Raw genomic sequence first — 25,364 nt, forward strand, 5'->3', positions numbered from 1 at the left:
AACAAAACCCTTCCTCCTTTGTTCTAGAAGATACAATACGCGAATGTTCGGATTGGAAAAGTCGCAGTCTGAATGTCGAAGAACAAGCAACGGGATAGATGAAGAGGGGAGCAGCAGGTGAGGAGCACCGCGGCGGAGGAGGAGGTCCTCGCTCCTGGGTTTAGGATTTCTACGTCCCCTTATTGGGAGGGGGTCACAGCGGTTACTCGGGCTCGGGCTGGGCAGACTTCTTACTCAGGAACATGCTGGGGTCCGGCAGCGTTAACGTTTCGGGGGCGGATTTCTTCCGGGGCCGGTCTTTGGGGACGGTGAGAAATTCTGGAGCCTCAGTGGTCAGAGGAGTGGAAGGTGCGCTGGAGGGTCCGCTGCGGGAACAGGACGGCAGCGCAATGTCAGTGATGGATATGGCTGGCGGGAAGATCCCAATTTTCCTGTTGGTGGCTTCCTGAGTGGTCCGCTCGTACTCCCGCACTTCATCCATCGTCATGTCTGCAAAAGAGCGGAAAGGAGGAGTCAGAGGGGAGCAACAAGGGGTGACATCACCACAGCTGATGACATCACACATCACATAGCTCCTCCTGGCAGTGATGTCATCACGTGATGAGCACGAGAAGTGATCGTCAATCTGCTCAGACCGCTTATATCATCACGGGAGCAAAACCACCGATGACGGGCGGCCATGTCATCCTCCTGCATAGTTTATATCACCACTGATGACGGGCGGCCATGTCATCCTCCTGCATAGTTTATATCACCACTGATGACGGGCGGCCATGTCATCCTCCTGCATAGTGTATATCACCACTGATGACAGGCGGCCATGTCATCCTCCTGCATAGTGTATATCACCACTGATGACGGGCGGCCATGTCATCCTCCTGCATAGTGTATATCACCACTGATGATGGGCAGCCATGTCATCCTCCTGCATAGTTTATATCACCACTGATGACGGGCGGCCATGTCATCATCCTGCATAGTGTATATCACCACTGATGACGGGCGGCCATGTCATCCTCCTACATAGTGTATATCACCACTGATGATGGGCGGCCATGTCATCCTCCTGCATAGTTTATATCACCACTGATGATGGGCAGCCATGTCATCCTCCTGCATAGTGTATATCACCACTGATGACGGGCGGCCATGTCATCCTCCTACATAGTGTATATCACCACTGATGATGGGCGGCCATGTCATCCTCCTGCATAGTTTATATCACCACTGATGATGGGCAGCCATGTCATCCTCCTGCATAGTGTATATCACCACTGATGACGGGCGGCCATGTCATCCTCCTGCATAGTTTATATCACCACTGATGACGGGCGGCCATGTCATCCTCCTGCATAGTTTATATCACCACTGATGAGGGGCGGCCATGTCATCCTCCTGCATAGTTTATATCACCACTGCTGACTGGCGGCCATGTCATCCTCCTGCATAGTTTATATCACCACTGATGACTGGCAGCCATGTCATAGTTTATATCACCACTGATGACAAGCGGCCATGTCATTTTCCTGCATATGTTATATCTAACACTGAAGAGGGGCAGCCATGTCATCCTCCTGCATAGTTTATATCACCACTGATGACAGGCGGCCATGTCATCCTCCTGCATATATCTAACAATGAAGAGGGGCGGCCATGTCATCCTCCTGCATACTTTATATCACCACTGATGACAAGCGGCCATGTCATCCTCCTGCATAGTTTATATCACCACTGATGATAGGCGGCCATGTCATTCTCTTGCACAGGTTATATCTAAGTAGAACTACCAATGGCTCCTTTCAACGCTGCCATGACACGTCCTGCGGTGGTCACCTTCACCATCAAATAACCAAAATATCGGGCAGATAAAAAGTGATGTCATCACCAGGGGTGAGGCTGTATATAAGGGGTGTGGTCTCATGTCTGATGACGTCATTATATCAGTGATGTCATCACCAGGGTCGAGGCTGTACATAAGAGGTGTGGTCTCATGTCTGATGACGTCATTATATCAGTGATGTCATCACCAGGGTCGAGGCTGTACATAAGAGGTGTGGTCTCATGTCTGATGACGTCATTATATCAGTGATGTCATCACCAGGGTCGAGGCTGTACATAAGGGGTGTGGTCTCATGTCTGATGACGTCATTATATCAGTGATGTCATCACCAGGAGGTGGGGCTGTATATAAGGGGTGTGGTCTCATGTCTGATGACGTCATTATATCAGTGATGTCATCACCAGGGGTGAGGCTGTACATAAGAGGTGTGGTCTCATGTCTGATGATGTCATTATATCAGTGATGTCATCACCAGGGGTGAGGCTGTACATAAGAGGTGTGGTCTCATGTCTGATGACGTCATTATATCAGTGATGTCATCACCAGGGGTGAGACTGTATATAAGAGGTGTGGTCTCATGTCTGATGATGTCATTATATCAGTGATGTCATCACCAGGGTCGAGGCTGTACATAAGAGGTGTGGTCTCATGTCTGATGACGTCATTATATCAGTGATGTCATCACCAGGGTCGAGGCTGTACATAAGGGGTGTGGTCTCATGTCTGATGACGTCATTATATCAGTGATGTCATCACCAGGGTCGAGGCTGTACATAAGGGGTGTAGTCTCATGTCTGATGACGTCATTATATCAGTGATGTCATCACCAGGGTCGAGGCTGCACATAAGAGGTGTGGTCTCATGTCTGATGACGTCATTATATCAGTGATGCCATCACCAGGGTCGAGGCTGTATATAAGGGGTGTGGTCTCATGTCTGATGACGTCATTATATCAGTGATGTCATCACCAGGGGTGAGACTGTACATAAGAGGTGTGGTCTCATGTCTGATGATGTCATTATATCAGTGATGTCATCACCAGGGTCGAGGCTGTACATAAGGGGTGTGGTCTCATGTCTGATGACGTCATTATATCAGTGATGTCATCACCAGGGTCGAGGCTGTACATAAGGGGTGTGGTCTCATGTCTGATGACGTCATTATATCAGTGATGTCATCACCAGGGTCGAGGCTGTACATAAGAGGTGTGGTCTCATGTCTGATGACGTCATTATATCAGTGATGCCATCACCGGAGCTGTATATAAGGGGTGAGGCCTCATGTCTGATGACGTTATTATCAGTGATGTCATCACCAGGAGGTGGGGCTGTAAATAAGGGGTGTGGCCTCATGTCTGATGACGTCATTATCAGTGATGTCATCACCAGGAGGTGGGGCTGTAAATAAGGGGTGTGGCCTCATGTCTGATGACGTCATTATCAGTGATGTCATCACCAGGAGGTGGGGCTGTAAATAAGGGGTGTGGCCTCATAGCTGATCATATCATTCAGTGGTGGTATAGCAGGCGGTATACGTCTAGTGTGCGGCACCCCCTGATTACCAGCGTGTCCCTTTCGCCCCATTACCACTGGTGGCCGTATTTGGGGTGTGACGCCCCCGTTATGAGCAGAGCGGCACGTACACTTTCTTGGGCAGCGCTGCCTATCTCGTCTTGTGCCGCCGGCGAGTGTTGGCTGCACACTTTTACGTTCGTTTTGAATTGCATGTTTTTCTCGAAATGTCGGACGTCCTCCAATGTCATATCTGCAAAGAGTCAAAAGTGACAGGTGACGTCATCGGAGGACAGGGAGGCGGGAGCAGAAGAGTCGGTGGAGGATAGGCGTGCGGGCGGGCGTGCGAGCGGGCGGGCAGAGGGGGCGGGGTCTAAGCACGGACACCGCTAGCTTTATTGAGCGAGTTTCTCATAAAGTTAGTGTGAATCAGAAGAGGATTAGGCAGCGGTGATACAGGAGGAGCAGGACAGGCTACAGGAGAGGCTCAGGGGAAGATGGCGGCAGCCAGGGATCTCTTAGAAAAAAAGATTCAAGAGATCGCAACGGAAAGGAGGAAAGATCCGCACATTTCTACTTACCTGCGAGGAAAACAACAGGAAGAAAATACAACGTTATTACAAGATTTCTCCAGCACAGGGCGGCGGGAAAACTACGACCTACCGACATCATGGAGGAGAGGCGCCAGAGTCTGAGGATCTGCTCCACACAGGATAGATCGGCCATGCCTGCTCTGTACGGTCAGGGTGTGCTCGTGGATAGATCGGCCATGCCTGCTCTGTACGGTCAGGATATGCTCGTGAATAGATCAGCTATGCCTGCTCTGTACGGTCAGGGTATGCTCTTGGATAGATCAGCCATGCCTGCTCTGTACGGTCAGGATATGCTCTTGGATAGATCGGCCATGCCTGCTCTGTACGGTCAGGATATGCTCGTGGATAGATCGGCCATGCCTGCTCTGTACGGTCAGGATATGCTTGTGGATAGATCGGCCATGCCTGCTCTGTGCGGTCAGGATATGCTCTTGGATAGATCAGCCATGCCTGCTCTGTACGGTCAGGATATGCTCGTGGATAGATCGGCCATGCCTGCTCTGTATGGTCAGGATATGCTCGTGGATAGATCAGCCATGCCTGCTCTGTACGGTCAGGATATGCTCGTGGATAGATCGGCCATGCCTGCTCTGTACGGTCAGGATATGCTCTTGGATAGATCAGCCATGCCTGCTCTGTACGGTCAGGATATGCTCGTGGATAGAATGGCCATGCCTGCTCTGTACGGTCAGGGTGTGCTCTTGGATAGATCGGCCATGCCTGCTCTGTACGGTCAGGGTGTGCTCTTGGATAGATTGGCCATGCCTGCTCTGTACGGTCAGGATATGCTCGTGGATAGATCAGCCATGCCTGCTCTGTACGGTCAGGATATGCTCGTGGATAGATCAGCCATGCCTGCTCTGTACGGTCAGGATATGCTCGTGGATAGATCAGCCATGCCTGCTCTGTACGGTCAGGATATGCTCGTGGATAGATCAGCCATGCCTGCTCTGTACGGTCAGGATATGCTCGTGGATAGATCAGCCATGCCTGCTCTGTACGGTCAGGGTATGCTCTTGGATAGATCGGCCATGCCTGCTCTGTACGGTCAGGATATGCTCGTGGATAGATCGGCCATGCCTGCTCTGTATTGTCAGGATATGCTCGTGGATAGATCAGCCATGCCTGCTCTGTACGGTTAGGATATGCTCTACACAGGATAGATTGGCCGTGCCTGCTCTGTACGGTCAGGATATGCTCTTGGATAGATCGGCCGTGCCTGCTCTGTACAGTCAGGGTATGCTCTTGGATAGATCGGCCATGCCTGCTCTGTAGGTCAGGATATGCTCTTGGATAGATCGGCCGTGCCTGCTCTGTACAGTCAGGGTATGCTCTACACAGGATAGATTGGCCGTGCCTGCTCTGTACGGTCAGGATATGCTCTTGGATAGATCGGCCGTGCCTGCTCTGTACAGTCAGGGTATGCTCTTGGATAGATCGGCCGTGCCTGCTCTGTAGGTCAGGATATGCTCTTGGATAGATCGGCCGTGCCTGCTCTGTACAGTCAGGGTATGCTCTTGGATAGATCGGCCATGCCTGCTCTGTACGGTCAGGATATGCTCTTGGATAGATCGGCCGTGCCTGCTCTGTACGGTCAGGGTATGCTCGTGGATAGAATGGCCATGCCTGCTCTGTACGGTCAGGATATGCTCTTGGATAGAATGGCCATGCCTGCTCTGTACGGTCAGGGTATGCTCGTGGATAGATTGGCTGTGCCTGCTCTGTACGGTCAGGATATGCTCGTGGATAGATCAGCCGTGCCTGCTCTGTACGGTCAGGATATGCTCGTGGATAGATCGGCCATGCCTGCTCTGTACGGTCAGGGTATGCTTATGGATAGAACGGCCATGCCTGCTCTGTACGGCCAGGATATGCTCTTGGATAGATCAGCCATGCCTGCTCTGTACTGTCAGGATATGCTCTTGGATAGAATGGCCATGCCTGCTCTGTACGGTCAGGGTATGCTCTTGGATAGAATGGCCATGCCTGCTCTGTACGGTCAGGGTATGCTCGTGGATAGATCGGCCATGCCTGCTCTGTACGGTCAGGGTATGCTTATGGATAGAACGGCCATGCCTGCTCTGTACGGCCAGGATATGCTCTTGGATAGATTGGCCATCAATGCTCTGTACGGTCAGGGTATGTACGGTCAGGGTATGCTCGTGGATAGATCAGCCATGCCTGCTCTGTACGGTCAGGATATGCTCTTGGATAGATCAGCCATGCCTGCTCTGTACGGTCAGGATATGCTCGTGGATAGAATGGCCATGCCTGCTCTGTACGGTCAGGGTGTGCTCTTGGATAGATCGGCCATGCCTGCTCTGTACGGTCAGGGTGTGCTCTTGGATAGATTGGCCATGCCTGCTCTGTACGGTCAGGATATGCTCGTGGATAGATCAGCCATGCCTGCTCTGTACGGTCAGGATATGCTCGTGGATAGATCAGCCATGCCTGCTCTGTACGGTCAGGATATGCTCGTGGATAGATCAGCCATGCCTGCTCTGTACGGTCAGGGTATGCTCTTGGATAGATCGGCCATGCCTGCTCTGTACGGTCAGGATATGCTCGTGGATAGATCGGCCATGCCTGCTCTGTATTGTCAGGATATGCTCGTGGATAGATCAGCCATGCCTGCTCTGTACGGTCAGGATATGCTCTACACAGGATAGATTGGCCGTGCCTGCTCTGTACGGTCAGGATATGCTCTTGGATAGATCGGCCGTGCCTGCTCTGTACGGTCAGGGTATGCTCTTGGATAGATCGGCCATGCCTGCTCTGTAGGTCAGGATATGCTCTTGGATAGATCGGCCGTGCCTGCTCTGTACGGTCAGGGTATGCTCTTGGATAGATCGGCCATGCCTGCTCTGTACGGTCAGGATATGCTCTTGGATAGATCGGCCGTGCCTGCTCTGTACGGTCAGGGTATGCTCGTGGATAGAATGGCCATGCCTGCTCTGTAGGTCAGGATATGCTCTTGGATAGATCGGCCGTGCCTGCTCTGTACAGTCAGGGTATGCTCTACACAGGATAGATTGGCCGTGCCTGCTCTGTACGGTCAGGATATGCTCTTGGATAGATCGGCCGTGCCTGCTCTGTACAGTCAGGGTATGCTCTTGGATAGATCGGCCGTGCCTGCTCTGTAGGTCAGGATATGCTCTTGGATAGATCGGCCGTGCCTGCTCTGTACAGTCAGGGTATGCTCTTGGATAGATCGGCCATGCCTGCTCTGTACGGTCAGGATATGCTCTTGGATAGATCGGCCGTGCCTGCTCTGTACGGTCAGGGTATGCTCGTGGATAGAATGGCCATGCCTGCTCTGTACGGTCAGGATATGCTCTTGGATAGAATGGCCATGCCTGCTCTGTACGGTCAGGGTATGCTCGTGGATAGATTGGCTGTGCCTGCTCTGTACGGTCAGGATATGCTCGTGGATAGATCAGCCGTGCCTGCTCTGTACGGTCAGGATATGCTCGTGGATAGATCGGCCATGCCTGCTCTGTACGGTCAGGGTATGCTTATGGATAGAACGGCCATGCCTGCTCTGTACGGCCAGGATATGCTCTTGGATAGATCAGCCATGCCTGCTCTGTACTGTCAGGATATGCTCTTGGATAGAATGGCCATGCCTGCTCTGTACGGTCAGGGTATGCTCTTGGATAGAATGGCCATGCCTGCTCTGTACGGTCAGGGTATGCTCGTGGATAGATCGGCCATGCCTGCTCTGTACGGTCAGGGTATGCTTATGGATAGAACGGCCATGCCTGCTCTGTACGGCCAGGATATGCTCTTGGATAGATTGGCCATCAATGCTCTGTACGGTCAGGGTATGTACGGTCAGGGTATGCTCGTGGATAGATCAGCCATGCCTGCTCTGTACGGTCAGGATATGCTCTTGGATAGATCAGCCATGCCTGCTCTGTACGGTCAGGATATGCTCGTGGATAGAATGGCCATGCCTGCTCTGTACGGTCAGGGTGTGCTCTTGGATAGATCGGCCATGCCTGCTCTGTACGGTCAGGGTGTGCTCTTGGATAGATTGGCCATGCCTGCTCTGTACGGTCAGGATATGCTCGTGGATAGATCAGCCATGCCTGCTCTGTACGGTCAGGATATGCTCGTGGATAGATCAGCCATGCCTGCTCTGTACGGTCAGGATATGCTCGTGGATAGATCAGCCATGCCTGCTCTGTACGGTCAGGGTATGCTCTTGGATAGATCGGCCATGCCTGCTCTGTACGGTCAGGATATGCTCGTGGATAGATCGGCCATGCCTGCTCTGTATTGTCAGGATATGCTCGTGGATAGATCAGCCATGCCTGCTCTGTACGGTCAGGATATGCTCTACACAGGATAGATTGGCCGTGCCTGCTCTGTACGGTCAGGATATGCTCTTGGATAGATCGGCCGTGCCTGCTCTGTACGGTCAGGGTATGCTCTTGGATAGATCGGCCATGCCTGCTCTGTAGGTCAGGATATGCTCTTGGATAGATCGGCCGTGCCTGCTCTGTACGGTCAGGGTATGCTCTTGGATAGATCGGCCATGCCTGCTCTGTACGGTCAGGATATGCTCTTGGATAGATCGGCCGTGCCTGCTCTGTACGGTCAGGGTATGCTCGTGGATAGAATGGCCATGCCTGCTCTGTACGGTCAGGATATGCTCTTGGATAGAATGGCCATGCCTGCTCTGTACGGTCAGGGTATGCTCGTGGATAGATTGGCTGTGCCTGCTCTGTACGGTCAGGATATGCTCGTGGATAGATCAGCCATGCCTGCTCTGTACGGTCAGGATATGCTCGTGGATAGATCGGCCATGCCTGCTCTGTACGGTCAGGGTATGCTCTTGGATAGATCAGCCATGCCTGCTCTGTACGGCCAGGATATGCTCTTGGATAGATTGGCCATCAATGCTCTGTACGGTCAGGGTATGTACGGTCAGGGTATGCTCGTGGATAGATCAGCCATGCCTGCTCTGTATGGTCAGGATATGCTCTTGGATAGATTGGCCATGCCTGCTCTGTATGGTCAGGGTATGCTCGTGGATAGATCAGCCATGCCTTCTCTGTATGGTCAGGGTATGCTCGTGGATAGATCAGCCATGCCTTCTCTGTATGGTCAGGATATGCTCTTGGATAGATTGGCTATGCCTGCTCTGTATGATCAGGGTATGCTCTTGGATAGATCGGCCATGTCTGCTCTGTATGGTCAGGATATGCTCTTGGATAGATCAGCCATGCCTGCTCTGTATGGTCAGGGTATGCTCGTGGATAGATCAGCCATGCCTGCTCTGTATGGTCAGGATATGCTCTTGGATAGATTGGCTATGCCTGCTCTGTATGATCAGGGTATGCTCTTGGATAGATTGGCCATGTCTGCTCTGTATGGTCAGGGTATGCTTGTGGATAGATTGGCCATGACTGCTCTGTAGGGTCAGGATATGCTCATGGATAGATTAGCCATGCCTGCTCTGTTTGGTTGGGCTGTTGTGCGGGATTAATTAAGCATTCTGCTCTGTTTGGTGGGCTGCTGTGCAGGGATTGATTGAGTGTCCTGCTCTATATAATTGGGTGGTTGTGTGGGGATTGATTAAGCGTCCTGCTCGGTTTCGTTGGGCTGTGGTGCGGGGATTGATTGCACGTTCAGCTCTATTTCGTTGGGCTGTGGTGCGGGGATTGACTGAGCGTCCTCCTCAGTTTGGTTGGGCTGTGGTGCGGGGATGGACTGAGCGTCCTCCTCAGTTTGGTTGGGCTGTGGTGCGGGGATTGACTGAGCGTCCTCCTCAGTTTGGTTGGGCTGTGGTGCGGGGATTGACTGAGCGTCCTCCTCAGTTTGGTTGGGCTGTGGTGCGGGGATTGACTGAGCGTCCTCCTCAGTTTGGTTGGGCTGTGGTGCGGGGATTGATTGCACGTTCAGCTCTATTTCGTTGGGCTGTGGTGCGGGGATTGACTGAGCGTCCTCCTCAGTTTGGTTGGGCTGTGGTGCGGGGATTGATTGCACGTTCAGCTCTATTTCGTTGGGCTGTGGTGCGGGGATTGACTGAGCGTCCTCCTCAGTTTGGTTGGGCTGTGGTGCGGGGATTGATTGCACGTTCAGCTCTATTTCGTTGGGCTGTGGTGCGGGGATTGACTGAGCGTCCTCCTCAGTTTGGTTGGGCTGTGGTGCAGAGATCAATTGAACTTCCTGCTCAGTTTGATGGGCTGTGGTGCGGGGATTGATTGAGCATCCTGCTCTATTTCGTTGGGCTGTGGCATGGGTCCCCAATTCCAGTCCTCAAGGGCCACCAACAGTGCATGTTTTCAGGATTTCCTTAGTATTGCACATGTGATAATTTAATCACCTGCACAGTTGATGATTCCAACACCCATGCAATGCTAAGGAAATCCTGAAAACATGCACTGTTGGCGGCCCTCGAGGACTGGAGTTGGGGAACCCTGGGCTGTGGTGCAGGGATTGATTGAGCATCCTCCTCGGTTTGATGGGCTATTGTGTGGGGATTGATTGAGCATCCTGCTCTTTTTGATGGGCTGTGGTGTGGGGATTGATTGAGCGTCCTGCTCTATTTCGTTGGGCTGTGGTGTGGGGATTGATTGAGCGTCCTGCTCTATTTCGTTGGGCTGTGGTGCGGGGATTGATTGAACTTCCTGCTCGGTTTGATGGACTGTGGTGCGAGGATTGATTGAGCATCCTCCTCGGTTTGATGGACTGTGGTGCGGGGATTGATTGAGCATCCTGCTCTATTTCGTTGGGCTGTGGTGCGGGGATTGATTGAGCATCCTCCTTGGTTTGATGGACTGTGGTGCGGGGATTGATTGAACTTCCTGCTCGGTTTAATGGACTGTGGTGCGGGGATTGATTGAGCATCCTCCTCGGTTTGATGGACTGTGGTGCGGGGATTGATTGAGCATCCTCCTCGGTTTGATGGGCTGTGGTGCGGGGATTGATTGAGCATCCTCCTCGGTTTGATGGACTTTGGTGCGGGGATTGATTGAGCATCCTGCGCTATTTCATTGGGCTGTGGTGCGGGGATTGATTAAGTGTCCCTTGCTCGGTTTGATGGGCTGTGGTGTGGGGATTGATTGAGCGTCCTGCTCAGTTTGATGGGCTGTGGTGTGGGGATTGTTTGAGCATCCTCCTCGGTTTGATGGACTGTGGTGCGGGGATTGATTGAGCATCCTGCTCTATTTCGTTGGGCTGTGGTGCGGGGATTGATTGAGCATCCTCCTCGGTTTGATGGACTGTGGTGCGGGGATTGATTGAGCATCCTCCTCGGTTTGATGGACTGTGGTGCGGGGATTGATTGAGCATCCTCCTCGGTTTGATGGACTGCGGTGCGGGGATTGATTGAGCATCCTGCGCTATTTCGTTGGGCTGTGGTGCGGGGATTGATTGAGCGTCCTGCTCTATTTCGTTGGGCTGTGGTGTGGGGATTGATTGAGCGCCCTGCTCTATTTCGTTGGGCTGTGGTGCCGGGATTGATTGAGCGTCCTGCTCGGTTTGATGGGCTGTGGTGCGGGGATTGATTGAGTGTCCCTTGCTCGGTTTGATGGGCTGTGGTGCGGGGATTGATTGAGCATCCTCCTCAGTTTGATGGGCTGTGGTGTGGGGATTGATTGAGCGTCCTGCTCTATTTCGTTGGGCTGTGGTGCGGGGATTGATTGAGCGCCCTGCTCTATTTCGTTGGGCTGTGGTGCGGGGATTGATTGAGCATCCTCCTCGGTTTGATGGGCTGTGGTGCCGGGATTGATTGAGCGTCCTGCTCGGTTTGATGGGCTGTGGTGCGGTGATTGATTGAGCGTCCTGCTCTATTTCGTTGGGCTGTGGTGCGGGGATTGATTGAGCATCCTGCTCTATTTTGTTGGGCTGTGGTGCGGGGATTGATTGAGCATCCTCCTCAGTTTGATGGGCTGTGGTGTGGGGATTGATTGAGCGTCCTGCTCTATTTCGTTGGGCTGTGGTGCGGGGATTGATTGAGCGTCCTGCTCTATTTCGTTGGGCTGTGGTGCGGGGATTGATTGAGCGTCCTGCTCTATTTCGTTGGGCTGTGGTGCGGGGATTGATTGAGCGTCCTGCTCTATTTCGTTGGGCTGTGGTGCGGGGATTGATTGAGCGTCCTGCTCAGTTTGATGAGCTGTGGTGCGGGGATTGATTGAGCGTCCTCCTCGGTTTGATGGGCTGTGGTGCGGGGATTGATTGAGCATAACATTTAGCGCAGACAGGATATACCCAGCACTCTTTACGGAGGGGCACTATACAGCTTCTTTGCATAGAGCAGACATGAATAATCGATCCTGCGAGGAGTGCATGTACAGAACCAATATCCCCAGCATGGTAAATAATATATCATCAATAAACATAGTTACAGCTTGTCAGTGAATGTGCAGCTCAGTAAAACTAATGCACAATGAATGACGCCTCCATCCAAACCCCGACCCGTAAAAGGCATCAGAGGAGATGCCATCTGTGCTGGGAAAGAAAGAGTTAATAACATTAAAAAATGTCAGTCATTATCTGGTAAACCAGACTGAGCCATAGACCGCCCCTTTAAGTCCATCTTCCATCGAGTTTAGGACCGGTACTGTAGCACCTGCCACTAGATGGCGACTGTCCTCAGCTCGGATCCACCCCAATGTAGTAAATATTCAGATTCCCTATAATCTCCTCATTTTGAGGCATCGATTTCAGAGCCGTGTGCAGTTCCTTGGTTCATCTTCCTGGAAATTTAGTTGATATGTTCTTGCGCAGTCACAACATACATATGGTAACACCCAGTTGTCAATTTATTCAAACATTTCCAGAAGGAGTAACAGAGGAACTGCACAACATGGCGTTCTGTTATAATGAATAAAACTATTATATACTAAAGCAGATGTTCTGTCAAAGCCTCAAGTCCTCTAAGGATAATCGCGGATAAGAAGGAAGGGGACCACAATGGGTCCCACAGTCAGGCCTAGTGATGACCGATTTACCCCAGGGGTCTGAAAATGACAGAGGAACTGCACAACACAGAGTTCTGTTATTATGAATATAACTATTATATACTAAAGCAGATGTTCTGTCAAAGCCTCAAGTCTTCTAAGGACAATCACGGATACAAAGGATGGGGACCGCAATGGGTGTCCGATTCACGCCAGGGATCTGGAAATGACAGGAACTGCACAACATGGAGTTCTGTTATTATGAATATAACTTTTATATACTAAAACAGATATTCTGTCAAAGCCTCAAGTCCCATTAGGACAATCGCGGATATGAAGGAAAAGGACCGCAATGGGGACCGCAGTGGGTCCCTTAGTCAGGCCTAGTGATGACTGATTTACCCCTGGGGTCTGAAAATGACGAGGAACTGCACAACACAGAGTTCTGTTATTATGAATATAACTATTATATACTAAAACAGATGTTCTGTCAAAGCCTCAAGTCTTCTAAGGACAATCGCGGATGCAAAGGATGGGGACCGCAATGGGTCCCTTAGTCAGGCCTAGTGATGCCCGATTCACGCCAGGGATCTGGAAATGACAGAGGAACTGCACAACACAGAGTTCTGTTATTATGAATATAACTATTATATACTAAAACAGATATTCTGTCAAAGCCTCAAGTCTTCTAAGGACAATCGCGGATATGAAGGAAGGGGACTACAATGGGTCCCTCGGTCAGGCCTAGTGATGCCCAAGTCACCCCAGGGGTCTGGAAATTATATAAAATAGAAAAGATAATTCACATTTACACTTATTTTAGATCTAGACCTATCAGTCTCAAAGTACCATCCTAGGTACAGAACCATTTATGAGCCACGCCGCACACTGGTCACTTACCGTACCACTCGTCCACCCACGCGAAGGCTTGCCGGTGTCCGATCAATAAGACGTCTCTCACAACCTGCACAGAAGGGGATTGGTCATTCCACGGGAAGGAACCATCACATGAAGATTCACCTCGAGGACAACCACTCACCTTGTGCACAAACTGCTCCACCCGCGTCTGCAGCCCCCAAACCTCAAATTTCACCGCAACCAACTTATACGAGCACATGATAGGCTGCTGCGACTCCCTCCAGCCATCCCTGAGAAGTCCCCGTCCTGTCTTCTCGGATTTGAAAGTTCTGGGGTCCTGAAAGAATAAAACACGGAAACTGCTAAATAAATTCTGCAGAGTGGAGGGCTGACAACCTCTCACGCATGTATACCGGCTGGTTGTCAGCAGTAATAGATGAGCTAGTGCTGTATATAATAGGTGTGGTCTCATGTCATTATATTAGTGACGTCATCACTGGGGGTAGGGCTTTATATAAGGGGTGTGGTCTCATGTCATTATATTAGTGACGTCATCACTGGGGACGGGGCTGTATATAAGGGGTGTGGTCTCATGTCATTATATTAGTGAATTAGTGATGTCATCACTGAGGATGGGGCTGTGTATATATATATATATATATATATATATATATATATATATATATATGTATATATATATATTTTTTTTTTCAGATTTGATAATAGACAGGCCTGTGGGAGACAATGGAGCCATGAGCTCCTTGAGACTCCTCCATAGATAGTCACATACTCAATGGTGGGTGTGAACCCTTCCCCTCCAGGGGTGGATCCACAGGCCCTGGAGAACACACTCTTGGTGGATCAGTCAGTTGAGTTGAGTGTGTGCTGAGGTTCAAGCAGTTGGGATCTTCGCTGCGGCAAGACCCTGGCGCCCGTGTGTGGATTTATGGAAGCTGTCACATGGGATTGGGTTGTGTCCCTCATCTGTTGGATACATTGACTTCTTCCAAGGATTACTTCTACATGTTCTCTGGCGTCGGATTGCCGGGTGGCGCTCCCGGAACGTTGAAGACTCATTGTGAAAGAACGATATTGATATTGGAGGTTCTATGCTCCCTGCCTCAATAAATCTCGTTGGATTGTTCCACGGCCTGGTGTCCCTGCCTGCTCTGTCACATACCCCATCACACACATCAGCCTGGTGTCCCTGCCTGCTCTGTCACATACCCCATCACACACATCGGCCTGGTGTCCCTGCCGGCTCTGTCACATACCCCATCACACATATCGGCCTGGTGTCCCTGCCTGCTCTGTCACATACACCATCACACACATCGGCCTGGTGTCCCTGCCTGCTCTGTCACATACCCCATCACACACAGCGGCCTGGTGTCCCTGCCTGCTCTGTCACACATCCCATCACACACAGCGGCCTGGTGTCCCTGCCTGCTCTGTCACATACCCCATCACACACAGCCGCCTGGTGTCCCTGCCTGCTCTGTCACACACCCCATCACACACATCGGCCTGGTGTCCCTGCCTGCTCTGTCACATACCCCATCACACACATCGGCCTGGTGTCCCTGCCTGATCTGTCACATACCCCATCACACACATCAGCCTGGTGTCCCTGCCTGCTCTGTCACATACCCCATCACACACATCGGCCTGGTGTCCCTGCCTGCTCTGTCACACATCCCATCACACACAGCGGCCTGGTGTCCCTGCCGGCTCTGTCACATACCCCATCACACACATCGGCCTGGTGTCCCTGCCTGCTCTGTCACATACCCCATCACACACATCGGCCTGGTGTCCCTGCCTGCTCTGTCACATACCCCATCACACACATCGGCCTGGTGTCCCTGCCTGCTCTGTCACATACCCCATCACACACATCAGCCTGGTGTCCCTGCCGGCTCTGTCACATACCCCATCACACACATCGGCCTGGTGTCCCTGCCTGCTCTGTCACATACCCCATCACACACATCAGCCTGGTGTCCCTGCCTGCTCTGTCACATACCCCATCACACACAGCGGCCTGGTGTCCCTGCCTGCTCTGTCACATACCCCATCACACACAGCGGCCTGGTGTCCCTGCCGGCTCTGTCACATACCCCATCACACACATCGGCCTGGTGTCCCTGCCTGCTCTGTCACATACCCCATCACACACATCAGCCTGGTGTCCCTGCCTGCTCTGTCACATACCCCATCACACACAGCGGCCTGGTGTCCCTGCCGGCTCTGTCACATACCCCATCACACACATCGGCCTGGTGTCCCTGCCTGCTCTGTCACATACCCCATCACACACATCAGCCTGGTGTCCCTGCCTGCTCTGTCACATACCCCATCACACACAGCGGCCTGGTGTCTCTGACGGCTCTGTCACATACCCCATCACACACAGCGGCCTGGTGTCCCTGCCTGCTCTGTCACACACCCCATCACACACAGCCGCCTGGTGTCCCTGCCTGCTCTGTCACATACCCCATCACACACAGCGGCCTGGTGTCCCTGCCTGCTCTGTCACATACCCCATCACACACATCGGCCTGGTGTCCCTGCCTGCTCTGTCACATACCCCATCACACACATCGGCCTGGTGTCCCTGCCTGCTCTGTCACATACCCCATCACACACAGCCGCCTGGTGTCCCTGCCTGCTCTGTCACATACCCCATCACACACAGCCGCCTGGTGTCCCTGCCTGCTCTGTCACACACCCCATCACACACATCTGCCTGGTGTCCCTGCCTGCTCTATCACATATCCCATCACACACATCGGCCTGGTGTCCCTGCCTGCTCTGTCACATACCCCATCACACACATCGGCCTGGTGTCCCTGCCTGCTCTGTCACATACCCCATCACACACATCGGCCTGCTGTCCCTGCCTGCTCTGTCACATACCCCATCACACACATCGGCCTGGTGTCCCTGCCTGCTCTGTCACATACCCCATCACACACATCGGCCTGGTGTCCCTGCCTGCTCTGTCACATACCCCATCACACACATCGGCCTGGTGTCCCTGCCTGCTCTGTCACATACCCCATCACACACATCGGCCTGGTGTCCCTGCCTGCTCTGTCACATACCCCATCACACACATCGGCCTGGTGTCCCTGCCTGCTCTGTCACATACCCCATCACACACAGCCGCCTGGTGTCCCTGCCTGCTCTGTCACATACCCCATCACACACAGCCGCCTGGTGTCCCTGCCTGCTCTGTCACACACCCCATCACACACATCGGCCTGGTGTCCCTGCCTGCTCTATCACATATCCCATCACACACATCGGCCTGGTGTCCCTGCCTGCTCTGTCACATACCCCATCACACACATCGGCCTGGTGTCCCTGCCTGCTCTGTCACATACCCCATCACACACATCGGCCTGCTGTCCCTGCCTGCTCTGTCACATACCCCATCACACACATCGGCCTGGTGTCCCTGCCTGCTCTGTCACATACCCCATCACACACATCGGCCTGGTGTCCCTGCCTGCTCTGTCACATACCCCATCACACACATCGGCCTGGTGTCCCTGCCTGCTCTGTCACACACCCCATCACACACATCGGCCTGGTGTCCCTGCCTGCTCTGTCACATACCCCATCACACACATCGGCCTGGTGTCCCTGCCTGCTCTGTCACATACCCCATCACACACAGCGGCCTGGTGTCCCTGCCTGCTCTGTCACATACCCCATCACACACATCGGCCTGGTGTCCCTGCCTGCTCTGTCACATACCCCATCACACACATCGGCCTGGTGTCCCTGCCTGCTCTATCACATACCCCATCACACACATCGGCCTGGTGTCCCTGCCTGCTCTGTCACACACCCCATCACACACATCGGCCTGGTGTCCCTGCCTGCTCTGTCACATACCCCATCACACACAGCGGCCTGGTGTCCCTGCCAGCTCTGTCACACACCCCATCACACACAGCGGCCTGGTGTCCCTGCCTGCTCTGTCACACATCCCATCACACACATCGGCCTGGTGTCCCTGCCTGCTCTGTCACATATCCCATCACACACATCGGCCTGGTGTCCCTGCCTGCTCTGTCACATACCCCATCACACACATCGGCCTGGTGTCCCTGCCTGCTCTGTCACATACCCCATCACACACATCGGCCTGCTGTCCCTGCCTGCTCTGTCACATACCCCATCACACACATCGGCCTGGTGTCCCTGCCTGCTCTGTCACATACCCCATCACACACATCGGCCTGGTGTCCCTGCCTGCTCTGTCACATACCCCATCACACACATCGGCCTGGTGTCCCTGCCTGCTCTGTCACACACCCCATCACACACATCGGCCTGGTGTCCCTGCCTGCTCTGTCACATACCCCATCACACACATCGGCCTGGTGTCCCTGCCTGCTCTGTCACATACCCCATCACACACAGCGGCCTGGTGTCCCTGCCTGCTCTGTCACATACCCCATCACACACATCGGCCTGGTGTCCCTGCCTGCTCTGTCACATACCCCATCACACACATCGGCCTGGTGTCCCTGCCTGCTCTATCACATACCCCATCACACACATCGGCCTGGTGTCCCTGCCTGCTCTGTCACACACCCCATCACACACATCGGCCTGGTGTCCCTGCCTGCTCTGTCACATACCCCATCACACACAGCGGCCTGGTGTCCCTGCCTGCTCTGTCACATACCCCATCACACACAGCGGCCTGGTGTCCCTGCCTGCTCTGTCACATACCCCATCACACACAGCGGCCTGGTGTCCCTGCCTGCTCTGTCACATACCCCATCACACACAGCCGCCTGGTGTCCCTGCCTCCTCTGTCACATACCCCATCACACACATCGGCCTGGTGTCCCTGCCTGCTCTGTCACATATCCCATCACACACATCGGCCTGGTGTCCCTGCCTGCTCTGTCACACACCCCATCACACACATCGGCCTGGTGTCCCTGCCTGCTCTGTCACATACCCCATTACACTCATCGGCCTGGTGTCCCTGCCTGCTCTGTCACATACCCCATCACACACAGCGGCCTGGTGTCCCTGCCTGCTCTGTCACATATCCCATCACACACATCGGCCTGGTGTCCCTGCCAGCTCTGTCACATACCCCATCACACACAGCGGCCTGGTGTCCCTGCCTGCTCTGTCACACATCCCATCACACACATCGGCCTGGTGTCCCTGCCTGCTCTGTCACATACCCCATCACACACAGCGGCCTGGTGTCCCTGCCTGCTCTGTCACATATCCCATCACACACAGCGGCCTGGTGTCCCTGCCTGCTCTGTCACATACCCCATCACACACATCGGCCTGGTGTCCCTGCCTGCTCTGTCACACACCCCATCACACACATCGGCCTGGTGTCCCTGCCTGCTCTGTCACATACCCCATCACACACATCGGCCTGGTGTCCCTGCCTGCTCTGTCACATACCCCATCACACACAGCGGCCTGGTGTCCCTGCCGGCTCTGTCACACACCCCATCACACACAGCGGCCTGGTGTCCCTGCCTCCTCTGTCACATACCCCATCATACACATCGGCCTGGTGTCCCTGCCTGCTCTGTCACATACCCCATCACACACATCGGCCTGGTGTCCCTGCCGGCTCTGTCACATACCCCATCACACACATCGGCCTGGTGTCCCTGCCTGCTCTATCACATACCCCATCACACACATCGGCCTGGTGTCCCTGCCTGCTCTGTCACATACCCCATCACACACATCGGCCTGGTGTCCCTGCCTGCTCTGTCACATACCCCATCACACACAGCGGCCTGGTGTCCCTGCCTGCTCTGTCACATACCCCATCACACACAGCGGCCTGGTGTCCCTGCCTGCTCTGTCACATACCCCATCACACGCGGATCTGCCAGATGTCCAAACACTTTCACCAATTTTGTTCTTTGCAAAATTAATTTAATTAGGACAGAGGCGCCGCTGGGAATTGCTGTTGTCAGCTCGTTATCTGCCGGATGTGCACCGCGTATATTGTGGTACCAAAGTAAAACAAGGCTCCTCCCTCTCTTGCTAGTTCCAACTCCTCCCCATGGCTGCTTCTGTTCTGCCCTCACTCTGGCTCCTCCCACTTGTTTCTTGCTCCAGTTACTTCCCCCTCTTTATTTCTCTCTGGCTGACCACCTCATTTCTTGCTCGATTGTATAAGTGCCCCTTTCTGTCCATATGACCCTCCATCTCCCCCTCCTTGTCTGAATCTACAGGTCCTCCCCCCGCTAGCCCCGAATCCTCCCTTTTCAGCTCTGGCTCCTCCTTCTCATTTCTCACTCTGGCTCCTCCCCCTCACTTCTTGCACCAACTTCTCCCCTTTATCTGATGTTCCCTTTTATTTCACACTCCAGCTTCTCCCCCTCATTTCTCACTCCTCCTCCCCTTTATATCTCCAGCTACTCCTGCCCTCGTTTCTTGCTCCAGCTCCTCCCCCTTGTCTGTTTTTACAGCTTCTCCCCCTAATTTCTCACTCCTTCTTCTCTTTATATCTCCAGCTACTCCTGCCCTTGTTTCTTGCTCCAGCTCCTCCCCCTTGTCTGTTTTTACAGCTTCTCCCCCTCATTTCTCACTCCTCTTTGTATCTCCAGCTACTCCTGCCCTCGTTTCTTGCTCCAGCTCCTCCCCCTTGTCTGTTTTTACAGCTTCTCCCCCTCATTTCTCACTCCTCCTCCCCTTTATATCTCCAGCTACTCTTGCCCTCGTTTCTTGCTCCAGCTCCTCCCCCTTGTCTGTATTTACTGCTTCTCCCCCTCATTTCTCACTCCTTCTCCTCTTTATATCTCCAGCTACTCCTGCCACCGTTTCTTGCTCCAGCTCCTCCCCCTTGTCTGTTTTTACAGCTTCTCCCTCTCATTTCTCAGTAGAACTTCTCCCACTTACATCTCCTGCTTCTCCTCTCATTTCTTGCTCCAGCTCCTCTCCTAGTCTGTATTTCCAGCTTCTCCCCCTCATTTGTGACTTCAGCTCCTCCCACTTGTTTGAATCTTCAGCAGCTCCCTCTTATTTGTCTCCAGCTCCTCCCGCTTGTTTGTATATTCAGCTACTCCCCCTTATTTATATCTCCAGCCCCTCCTGTCTCTGGCTCCTCCCCCACGTTACTCACTCCTGATCTTCCCCCTCAACTTTCGCTCCAGCTCTTCCCCTTTGTACCTCCAGCTCCTCCCCTTTTGTCTCTGGCTCCTACCCCGCATTACTTACTCCTGGTTTATTTCGTCTTTTGCTCTAGCTCCTCCCCCTCCTGACTCCACCCCCACCTTCTCCGCTAGTGTTTCGATCCCGCTCCTCCTCCTTTGTACCCCAGCTCCTCCCCCTTGTGTATCTGGCTCCTCCCCCACATTACTCACTACAGCTCTTCTCCCTTGCCTTTTGCTCCAGCTCTCCCCCCTTTGTTTGTTCCTTCAGCTCCTCCCCCTAGTTTCCAGCTCCTCCCCTCCGCCGCGCTCTCAGCAGTATGTGTGGGACGCAGTTGCCACGCTCCCTCCTGTCACTCTCGCCTTCTGTCTTTGGCTCCTCCCCCTCATTTCCAGGCCTTCCCCTCCGCCACCCTCTCACAGTATGTGTGGGCTGCTGCAGCCGCCGCGCACCCTCCCGTCACTCTCGCCCCCTGGCACCGGCAGAGCAGCTGCGGCCAGTGATGAGTTCAGTCACCGTGTACGATGATTGTACCGCGATTACCCGGGCGGTGAAGCGTGACCACATTACATAACACACAGGTGCGAGGGGCTGATCACTCCCGGGGGCAGAGCGCGGACGCCGTGATAACTCCTCACCTCCCGTATGGTCACAATCACCATATATTAATTGTATCTGTACCTGGATGCACCCCATACGGCCGCCATCACCTGTGACATCACAGTCCACTGATGACATCACTACTCACCCATTATAAGTAGTGATGAGCGAGTACTAAAAAGCTCGGGTGCTCGAAGCTCGGGCCGAGCCTCCCAAGATACTCGTGTACTCGGGCCGAGCAACGAGCCCAATGTTATCCTATGGGAGACCCGAGTATTTTTGTGAAATGACCCCCGGCAGCATGTAAAAACCATAAAAATGGCACAAAAGTCTCCGAAGAGTGCTCAAATGACATGGCAACAGCATGGGGAAGACCCCTTGAAGCATTTATCACTCAAAAGTCACAGCTGTGAACAATTTTGTCCGCGTTTCACGCCATTTTTACGGACTCACCAGAAAACCTTCCAAAATGACCCCAAAATGATTTTTCATGGCAGAAATGTTAAGGGCACATACCCAATAGTGAGATAGAGCTGGTGTATGTTACTTTTTGAGATTAATACATGAAAGATTTTACGTGAAAACATTGTGTGGCACTCCGATGTCCCTGAGAAGAGACGTACATGAAGGCCTCTTGAGTCTAATGTGCCCATTTTGAGGAAGTGAGTCTTTGTAGTATTTTCCTTTGCCAGGGCAGTCCAAAATTGTGAGGTTCACCAATGCCCCTGCATACAGACGTGCATGAGGGCCTGTAAACCTGAAGTGCCCATTGTAAGGAAGTGGGTCTATTTCAGTATAGCCCTTTGCCAGGGCAGCCAAAAATTGGGAGGCTCCACATTGTCCCTGGATAGAGACGTGCATGATGGCCTGTAAACCTGAAGTGCCCATTGGAAGGAAGTGGGTCTATTGTAGTATAGCCCTTAGGCAGGGCAGCCAAAAATTGGGAGGCTCCACATTGTCCCTGGATAGAGACGTGCATGAGGGCCTGTAAACCTGAAGTGCCCATTGTAAGGAAGTGGGTCTTTTGTAGTATAGCCCTTAGGCAGGGCAGCCAAAAATTGGGAGGCTCCACATTGTCCCTGGATAGAGACGTGCATGAGGGCCTGTAAACCTGAAGTGCCCATTGGAAGGAAGTGGGTCTATTGTAGTATAGCCCTTAGGCAGGGCAGCCAAAAATTGGGAGGCTCCACGTTGTCCCTGGGTAGAGACGTGCATGAGGGCCTGTAAACCTGAAGTGCCCATTGTAAGGAAGTGGGTGTATTATAGTATAGCCCTTAGGCAGGGCAGCCAAAAATTGGGAGGCTCCACATTGTCCCTGGATAGAGACGTGCATGAGGGCCTGTAAACCTGAAGTGCCCATTGGAAGGAAGTGGGTCTATTGTAGTATAGCCCTTAGGCAGGGCAGCCAAAAATTGGGAGGCTCCACGTTGTCCCTGGATAGAGACGTGCATGATGGCCTGTAAACCTGAAGTGCCCATTGGAAGGAAGTGGGTGTATTATAGTATAGCCCTTAGGCAGGGCAGCCAAAAATTGGGAGGCTCCACGTTGTCCCTGGATAGAGACGTGCATGACGGCCTGTAAACCTGAAGTGCCCATTGGAAGGAAGTGGGTGTATTATAGTATAGCCCTTAGGCAGGGCAGCCAAAAATTGGGAGGCTCCACGTTGTCCCTGGATAGAGACGTGCATGAGGGCCTGTAAACCTGAAGTGCCCATTGGAAGGAAGTGGGTCTATTGTAGTATAGCCCTTAGGCGGGGCAGCCAAAAATTGGGAGGCTCCACGTTGTCCCTGGATAGAGACCTGTTAGGTTCTTAGTGCCTCCGTGCTTGCATTTAAAAACCGCACGTGTGTGCCTGTTGGTGGCAGCTTTCCGCTGCATTTGTGTGAGTTTTGCAAAAACTTGGATATAACGCACAAGTCTAGTGAATACACATCAGCACAGCATTGCAAAATGCGCAAGGGCGTTGTCAACGAACAAGGAAGTGGACGTGATGGTGGTGCAGGCAGAGACCGAGGTCGTGGGCAAGCTCTAATTTCGCCACAACAAAGGGCCACATCTAGTCGCTCGCACGTCCTGTCCCAAATTCTTGGGGACCGCTGCAGTACACCGCTCTTGAACCAAGACCAGTGTCAACAGGTTGTTAGTTGGATAGCGGATAATGCTTCCAGTCAGATTGGCACCACCACAAACACTCTGTCTTCCACACGGTCAAGTGTCAGTAGCCGTGATACTGCACCGCACATTTCAGAACCTGATCCTCCTTCCTACCACCAGGCCGAGTACACGTCCACGGACATTACTGATCCCACACTTGTACACTCGGAAGAGCTGTTCGTTCACGTTTCCATTCACAAATTCTGGCCTCTCGCCAGCTCCTGTTGAAGTGGGCCATGACGAGATTGTATGTACAGATGCCCAAATATTTGAGCAGCCACGTTCTCACGAAGTTGGCAACGTATTATACAAAGGATAAGGCTGCACATCAAACATAGATAATGGTATAATGCCTCAAGCATATTTTTTCCATCTCCTATATAAGAAAGTCCTTAGTTACCCCTCTCCACCCACAGCAGTTTTTAATTGCAATGAGATGACACACAGTTAGGGTCACAGAGCTAGGGACCCCAATATAGAGATATGCCTTGACGAGGCCTTGGGGCTCAGTTACATTGATCAATGCGATTGCTAAATATCTCCTTTTTCCTAATATTCATGGCAGGTATGCAATTCATTATTCACATGGTCAAATTAGCAAGTAGCATTTTTCATTGTATATTCCAATATTTTTCCATATGCTTGAGGCATTATACCATTATCTATGTTTGATGTGCAGCCTTATCCTTTGTATAGTATGTATTTTTTGGCTTGCACTCATAATATATATATTAGTGCTCACTTCAGTTATCCTATTCAGTTATATGAAGTTGGCAACGTGTCTCAACAAGGGGTGGACGATGATGAGACACAATTGTCAGGAAGTCAGGAGGAGGAGCAGGGTGCGGAAGAGGAAGACGACGTGGTGGATGATCCAGTAACTGACCCAACCTGGCAGGAGGATATGCAGAGCGAGGACAGCAGTGCACAGGGGGAGGGAGGCGTAGCATCCCAACAGGCAGTAAGAAGCAGAGTGGTGGCCCCAGGCAGACGTCAGGCAACTGTTCCCCGGAACAACACGACACAAGGTGCCTGTACAAATGTTAGGTCTTCCCGAGTCTGGCTGTAATACTATTGTATGTATTGAGGATTTCGATTGCGTTAGGGCAATGACAACCAGAGACGAGTTCTTGGTGCAAGACGTTTATAATATGCAACCAGCAAATATGTACATAAACGGAACAAAAACACAGTAGAACATAAATACAGGAAATACCTTCCAGGGACGGAGCGAAAGGGAATTCCCGGGACCGCGCACCGGACTCCCCCAGGGAGACCACCAAGAGCGAACCCCTATACAGGGACTGTCTGGCAATCACCCCAGAAGCCCTAAATGCGCAGCAGCCGGGACACAAAAGGGCAATAGGTAAGTCCAAAAATGTCCGTACGTGATGTGAGTCCAGAGTGGTATTAAACGGAAGGAACCGGGCAGAAGTGCCGACCAAAGACGGCAAACGGAGTCCGGGCACAGCTAGATGATACCAGATGAAGTCCAGAGTCGGTGTCGGTTGTTTTCCAAGAGGATCCGAATAACAATCAGGAACCAAAAGCAGCAGGGCAGGAGCACACAGGAAGCAGTATACTCAGGCACTGGACTAAGCTTTAGGGGCGGCTTTTAAACAGATGGACAGGAAGTAGGGCACCAGAACAGAAAACTCCATGTTAACAAAGGGCAAGCTCTTTCAAAAGAAAACTGGAAAACCCGGAACTCTGACACTGGCAGTTTTT

The 25,364-nt window shown here is 52.6% G+C and overlaps 1 protein-coding gene across 1 annotated transcript in view; it reads right to left on the reverse strand.

Annotated features, from left to right (window-relative positions):
• Window positions 1-400: 400 nt before the first annotated feature.
• Window positions 401-25,364, reverse strand: part of PITPNC1 (phosphatidylinositol transfer protein cytoplasmic 1) — a 107,196-nt gene continuing 82,232 nt past the window's right edge. The window contains exons 9-10 of the mRNA XM_075351502.1: window positions 3,484-3,605; window positions 401-489 (exon numbers count right to left, since the gene is read on the reverse strand). Coding sequence (XP_075207617.1) covers window positions 484-489; window positions 3,484-3,605 — 128 coding nt within the window. The 3' untranslated portion in view covers window positions 401-483. The remainder of the gene's footprint in view (window positions 490-3,483; window positions 3,606-25,364) is intronic.

This window comes from Anomaloglossus baeobatrachus, chromosome 5 (genome assembly GCF_048569485.1).
Source record: "Anomaloglossus baeobatrachus isolate aAnoBae1 chromosome 5, aAnoBae1.hap1, whole genome shotgun sequence".
In the NCBI taxonomy this organism is placed as follows: Eukaryota; Metazoa; Chordata; class Amphibia; order Anura; family Aromobatidae; genus Anomaloglossus; species Anomaloglossus baeobatrachus.